The sequence below is a fragment of the Crocuta crocuta genome, unplaced genomic scaffold, assembly GCF_008692635.1.
Source record: "Crocuta crocuta isolate KB4526 unplaced genomic scaffold, BGI_CrCroc_1.0 scaffold92, whole genome shotgun sequence".
Classification (NCBI taxonomy): domain Eukaryota; kingdom Metazoa; phylum Chordata; class Mammalia; order Carnivora; family Hyaenidae; genus Crocuta; species Crocuta crocuta.
The window spans coordinates 2,897,331-2,904,704 of record NW_027528804.1 but is presented as its reverse complement, the minus strand read 5'-3'; the positions used below and the strand labels follow the sequence as shown (position 1 = coordinate 2,904,704).

Sequence of the window (7,374 nt, the reverse complement as noted above, 5' to 3'; positions counted from 1 at the left end):
TGCCGTGGAATTTTTTAAATGTCATATATTATGAGAAATGTTTAGCACTGTAAAGGATTCACATATACTTCTATTTTTTTTTTAATTTTTATTTTTAGAGAGAGAGACTGAGCATGTATAAGCAGGAGAAGACCAGAGAAGGAGAGAGAGAGAGAGAGATTCTTAAAGCAAGCTCCATGTTCAGTGTTGAGCCTGATGCACGGCTTGATCCTATGACCCTGGGATAATGGCCTGAGCCAAAATCAAGAGTCAGAGTCAGATGCTCAGCCACCCAGGCAGCCCTTAAAATATTTTTAAAAATAGTAATTCTTTGTTAAAAACTTGTATCATAAATTGACAGGGACTTTGGAATATATGTTAAACAGATATTTCTTCAACCATACTAGCAAAGCAACATTAGTCTATGCTATATATCATTATATGGGACTGGCTATTAATATGATATTTGATAAAACAGAATCATCTTTTGTATGTATATATCTATATACATATATATCTATGTAGATATATAGATATATGNTAGCCTGGTCATTCTCAGCCACTGAAGTTCTCCCTGGTGGAAATTTATTTGGACTATTAATTATTTTTTATAGTGCCATGATTGGGGGGAAAGTTTTGCAACTCATTAAAATACCGTCAGTGCCTCAACTTCCACCTCTCCTTGGTAAGTGTACAGTTCGCTCTTATTTCTTTGTTATTGACTATATGCAAATAATGAACATACTCTAGTCAGAATACATGTAATTTAGAAATATTTTAATGTAATATGATCTTTATAACTTCTTTATATATTTACTATATATGTGTGGATATAGCTCATTTATAGAAGTATTTATTCTCTCTGTATACAAGCACACAGATTTTTTTTCTGAAATATTTTTGAAACAATTTAAGTATAGTATATATGATTCCTGTTGCTTTATTGCTTAATAGGACATTTTAAAATTAATTTAAATATATTATAGAAAATGAAACATTTGGAAAAGACTGAATTTTTCTGTAAATAACCTAACTCAAATACAATTACAAGATTTAAATACTATAATGACTAGGGCACCAGAAAGTTTATGGTTTCTGAGTAAGCTGTTTGGGCACTTCCACTATGTATATTCATGGCTGCATCATTTTCCAAACCATTTTTATATCCTCTTTCTTCATTACTATTGTTATATAACTCTTCATCTAGACAGAGGAAAATTAGTGGAAGAACTTCTATCAGTGGTGTCTCATATCTTCTAAGTATTCAATACACCCAAATATTCCGTACACTGTGAGTAGAGATAATTGCTCCATCCTATTGCTAATACCATTTCTATGTCCACAGCACCCTTTTAGCACCTGCTAAGTATTCATTGAATCTTTTTTTTTCTCTCCAAAACTTCTACTCTTACCCTAGCTTAGGCCATTTGTTTTCCAACTCTTCCATGGACTATGGCAGAGCCTTCTAATTGTTCTCTCCTCCAGTTTTATGTCTGTCTAACTCATCAAAATCATCACATAGAAAATACAAGACTCATTATATCCCTCCCTCCTAAAACTTTTGTGGTACATTACTCTGCAAAAGCAGTGGGAACGGAGGCTGCAGGGGGGTTAGCTTTATATTTTCTGGCCCCTCCTGCCCATTTTCCCACTCAATCCTTGCCCATTTTTGTTTAACAACACTGAATCACTTGTTTTAGCCCTTTGAGATATGTCATTTCTTATCTCCATTCCTTTACTTACGCTGCCTTCTCTACTTGTATATAATCTGCCCTTCACCAAAGTAATGATGTAGTGTGTTTGGAGAAGGGAAATTAAACATTTCTTTTTTTTATTTAGAAAAATGAACTGAATCAGACATGTTTTATTTTCTTTTTTTTAAGGGATGTTACTGGCAGGTTTTGCCATCAGGAATGTTCCATTCCTTGGTGATTACATCCATATTAGTAACACATGGTCTTCAACTTTAAGAAACACTGCCCTTACCATTATTCTAATACGAGCTGGGCTTGGACTCGATCCACAGGTAGGTTTTCAACTATATCTTAAGGATATTTTAAATATTAGAGGCTGGTAGAAAAGAAAAAGAGGCAGAATTTTTGTTATAGCTGTTCCAAGTGAAGTCTGTAAGCAAAAGTAAGATAAAGAACAAATATTTTGCAGAAATGTTGGCATCTTGTAATTTTTACTTCTGGTCATCATCATTACTGATATGAAGAGAAATAACTGTGATGTAAGATCTTTATTAGAAATCATCTTTAATTATTTGCATAGAGATAAATGTCCTTTGCACAGCATTGGTTTTGTTTGGGAGCTGTGGCTTTTCTATGGAGATCTATTTACTTTTCAGTTAATAGTAAACTGCGGTGCCTGGGTGGCTCAGTCAGTTAAGTGTCCGACTCTTGATTTCGGCTCAGGTCATGATCTTATGGTTCGTGAGATTCAGCCCCACATCAGCACAGAGCCTGCCTGGGAGTCTCTCTCTCTCTCTCTTCCTCTCTCCCTGCCCCTCCCGTGTTCTCTCTCAAAAATAAATAAATACACTTTAAAAAATAAATTAAGGGTAAGATCCATTCCTAAAACTTTTACTTTTGTTTTTCAATGAGATTAAGAATTTTGGTAATATTTNGAGTAAACTGTGGTGCCTGGGTGGCTCAGTCAGTTAAGTGTCCGACGCTTGATTTCGGCTCAGGTCATGATCTTATGGTTCGTGAGATTCAGCCCCACATCAGCACAGAGCCTGCCTGGGAGTCTCTCTCTCTCTCTCTCTCTCTCTCTCTCTCTCTTCCTCTCTCCCTGCCCCTACCGTGCTCTCTCTCAAAAATAAATAAACTTTAAAAAATAAATTAAGGGTAAGATCCATTCCTAAAAATTTTTACTTTTGTTTTTCAATGAGATTAAGAATTTTGGTAATATTTTTGTTTAATGACTGTTTTCCCCCCACAGATGTATGTTCCTGATTATCTTTACATTATTGTAGAAGCTAATCTTTTAAAATACTTCTTTAAAAAACACAATCTAGGAGAATCATAAATTTATTTGGGTTTTAAAAAGGTGACTATTCATGAATAAATATAACAGCTAATCAGACAGCAAATGTATGAGTTTAGTGGAAATATCTCAAGAGCATAAATGAAGACAGTGACAATTTTATTATATTCTCCAGTAGAAAATGTGAACCACTGAGAAAATTTTAAAGTTCTCCTTTTTAGTGAATTATGCTGTTTTTAAATGATCTTTCTCTTTTGGCACATTGATATTTTCTATTATAATTATTAAACTAATCAAATAGGTCATTTCTAAAGGTTAACTGATAGAAATAAACTATAGGTTATACTTTCATTATACTCTTTATAAGAAAGATTAAGGAAGGCAGAAATAGTTATTTAATTACAGAGAAATGGATGTTTTGAAATAATTTAGATACAACAGTGTTTTATAAAATATGAAATAGTTTGTAACCCAATCTGTGATGACATATAAAATGAGCTATATTCACATTTCAAACCCAATGAGACAATCTGGAAGATTTAGCTTAATAAAAGCTAATTACTTAAAAAAACACCTGTATCTCAAATTTTACTTAAATAATTTTCTTGTTCACCATTATAAGTTGTCTAAATGTGACTATTTTTATATTTCAGGCTTTGAAGCATTTGAAGACAGTTTGTTTAAGATTGGCTGTAGGTCCGTGCCTCATGGAGGCATGTTCAACTGCTGTTATTTCCCACTTCCTTATGAATTTTCCCTGGCAATGGGGATTTCTTTTGGGGTAACTTCTTCTAATTTTCTCTGTGAAATATTGAGTTAAGAATGCTTGGTTTAATTATCAAATTAATGCTTGCTTTGATTTAATTATCAAAATATTCAGAATATTATATAGATAAGCTTCTCATTAAAATTCTTTTCACAGTGGGGGCACCTGGGTAGCTCAGTCAGTTTAGCATCCAACTTTTGATTTTAGCTCAGGTCATGATCTCACGGTTTGTGAATTCAAGCCTCATGTTGGGCTCCTTGCTGACAGTGTAGTCTGCTTGGGATTCTCTCTCTCTGCTCTTTCTTACCTCACGTTCTCTCTCTCTCAAAATAAGTGAATAAATAAACTTTTTAAAAAAGCTATTTGGAGCACCTCAATGGCTCAGTTTGTTAAGTGTTTGACTCTTGATTTTGGCTCAGGTCATGATCTCATGGTTTGTAAGTTGGAGCCCCACATCAGGCTCTCTGCTATTAGTACAGAGCCCACTTGGGATCCTCTGCTACTCCCTCTTTGCCCCCCCAACTGCTCATGTGCTGTCTCTCTCAAATATTGATAAACATTAAAAAGAATTCTTTTCACACTGATAGAAAACCTTGGAAAGTTGTTGGTCAGAAGCAGAGCCATATCCTTAGCAAACATGCATAGTTCCTAAAGGTTTAGTGCAAGATGATTCACTTCATCAAGTCATTCCTTCTCTCTTATATGGTTATCCATTTCTATATTTTAACCCATCCAGAGGCCTCTTCCTTATAAATTGTATGTATATATTATAGACATATATATGAGATTTTGTATATAGATATTAACAAAAACACTCTTTCCCTATAGCCAATGTCCCATCTATTTTTACCCACTATCCATTTTCTCTTCATGTCCAAATTCCTCAAAACAATAGTCTATAATAACTCTCTCTAGATCCTGAACCCCTTTTCATTTTTCAATATATTAACCTTTTGCCTCCACAATACATTAACCTTTTGCCTCCACTTATCCACTTGAATGTATAGTAAAGTTCACCCATTGCATACTTACTGCCAAATCCAGTGGATTTTTTAAAATTAGTTTTTTATTATAAAATGCCTAAATGCATTTTACTTTTGAAAAATTAGAACTTTACAGATAAAAATAAGAAGTCTTTTAACCGTGCCTTCAAATCCTAGTCCCCATACCCTTACCTAAAGTAACAACTTTTATGAGTTTTATGTTATCATACTAGACCTTTAAAAATAACATTCCAGGCTTGTAAAGAATATATATATTCATATATATATATATATTCATGTATATATACATATTCATGTATATATATACATGGAAGAATATATATTCATTATATATATGAAAGATTGTATATTTTCATATATACATTTTAAAATACATAAAATAATACTCTGTTTTTCCACGGATTTATCTACTATATATGTATATAATATATAAATCATATCAAAGAGTGTATCATTTTGCTTGCAATTTTCTCTTTTCTACTCAACAGTATTCTTGAGATTTATACACTTAGAAAAATGTAGTTCATTTGTTTAATTGTTGTATACTGTTACATTGTATGATAATGCCAGATTTTATTTACAGTGTTCCAACAAATAGCATTTTATTTGTCTCATTTTGCATAAATGTGAGTTTTTCTAGGATAGTTACCTAAGTTCTATGCAGTTTCAGTTTTGATGAATACTATCAAAGTGCCTTCAACACATACCAATTTGCCCTATCATCAGCAGGGTATGAAAATAGCTGTTATTCTTTCAAATCTTTGCAAATTCTTGATATTATCAAACTTTATGATATCTTCCAATTTGGTGAACAAAAATTGATTATTTCTTGTTTTAATATGCATTTATGTGATTATTAGTGAGTTTGAGTATTTTTATACGAGGCTGTTCATACCTTTTTCTATTTTTTTGTTGAGTTATTCTTTTCTTTCTTATTGATTATATCAATGCTTTGGTACAAATATTGCAAATATCTTGTCCTAGCATATCGCTAGATATTTAACTTCAGTTATGTTGACTTTTTTTTTATCTAAAAAGGGTATTTTATTATTTCTAACACATAGAAGAGCAAATACATAAAACCATTCCTTGACCTTGAAAATCAAAAAGAAAAATGAGGGCATGGGGAGGCAGAGTATAGCTGCTTTTGGTATACCAGAGGGTTTTTTTTATGTAATTATCAAATTGATCAAAACTTCTGTTTCTGTTTAATGCCTTTCTATGTGTCATTCAAAAGGTCCTTTTTACCCTATGGTCATAAATATATTCTTCTATATATTATTCTTATTACTTTTAAGTGCATTTATAAAAATTCTTTTAAAACAGCCAGAGTTTATTGTGTGGGGATCTAGCTACATTCTTTTTCCACATCAATAGGTAGTTGCCTCAGCACCTTTTATGGAAAAGTTCTTTCTTTTCCCCATTGATTTGAAATACTGATTTTGTCATGTAACTAATCCCAAAGATTTGTTTCTTTTAATAATTTTTTAATGTTTATTTTTTGAGAGAGAGAGGACAAGAGTGTGAGCTGGGGAGGGGCAGAGAGAAAGACACAGAATCTGAGGCAGTCTCCAGGCTCTGAGTTGACAGCACAGAGCCTGATGTGGGTCTCGAACCCATAACTGTGAGATCATAACCTGAGCCATTGTCAGACACTTAACAGACTTAGCCACGCAGGCGCCCCAGAGATTTGTTTTTATGCTTGTGTTCTTGTTTTCTTCCAATCCATTTTGTCTATTTCTATGTCATTATTACATAGTTTTAACTATCTTGCCTTTACTAAAACAGTATCTTCATTTTTACATTGACTGTAAAATTTACATTGACTGTAAAAATGAAGATACTGTAATGTAAAAAAATTCATTTACATTTTTCATTCTAAGCTCATATTCTCCCAAATGAATTTTAGAATCAGCTAGTCAAGTTCAATTAAGAATCCGGAGAATATTTTAATTGGTATAGCAGCAAGTTAACAAATTAATTTGGAAGAGAGGTGACACCTTTATAATATTGAGAGCTTTTAATACATAAATATGAGACACCTCTCCAATTATTTAGGTGTCATGTTAAGTTCTACAATGTTTATAAGTTTTAGAGAGATCTAGACCTATCTTCATAGTTTTGTTCTTAGGTGTTTTATGTTTTTTATTGATATTATTAATAGATTTTTCATAACATTTTCTAATTAGTTTTTGCAGATGTATAAGAAGACTACTGATTTTATTGAGGTGTAGTTCACATATAATAGAATGAGCACTCATTTTTGGTGAACATCTCATTGAGTTTTGACAAATTTATATACCCATGTAACCACCAACACAACTGAGATGCCAAACACTTTCATTTACCCCTCCAAAAATTCTCTTGACCCCCCAGCCAATTTCACATGTGTCCCAGGCAACCCATAATCTATTTTCTGTCACAATAGATTAGATCCACATAATCTCCAATACTTTATAGTGTCTGTCTACTTAATTTTAACATTTTTTAGTGGATGTATAGTGATACAAAGTTGTGGTTTTAGGTAAGGGAAACAGAAGCAAAAATAAACTATTGGGACCTCATCAAGATAAAAAAGCCTCTGCACAGCAAAGGAAACAATCAAGAGAGCAAATGATATATCTGATAAAGAGT

The 7,374-nt window shown here is 32.6% G+C and overlaps 1 protein-coding gene across 2 annotated transcripts in view; it reads left to right on the top strand.

Moving 5' to 3' along the window:
* Positions 1-526: 526 nt before the first annotated feature.
* Positions 527-7,374, top strand: part of SLC9B1 (solute carrier family 9 member B1) — a 34,725-nt gene continuing 27,877 nt past the window's right edge. Inside the window, exons 1-3 of one of the 2 annotated variants that reach the window (XM_077755757.1) lie at positions 527-664; positions 1,863-2,005; positions 3,624-3,751. In XM_077755757.1, the coding sequence (XP_077611883.1) occupies positions 598-664; positions 1,863-2,005; positions 3,624-3,751 (338 nt within the window). In that variant the 5' untranslated portion in view covers positions 527-597. The remainder of the gene's footprint in view (positions 665-1,862; positions 2,006-3,623; positions 3,752-7,374) is intronic. The other variant, XM_077755756.1, reaches the window with a different exon arrangement.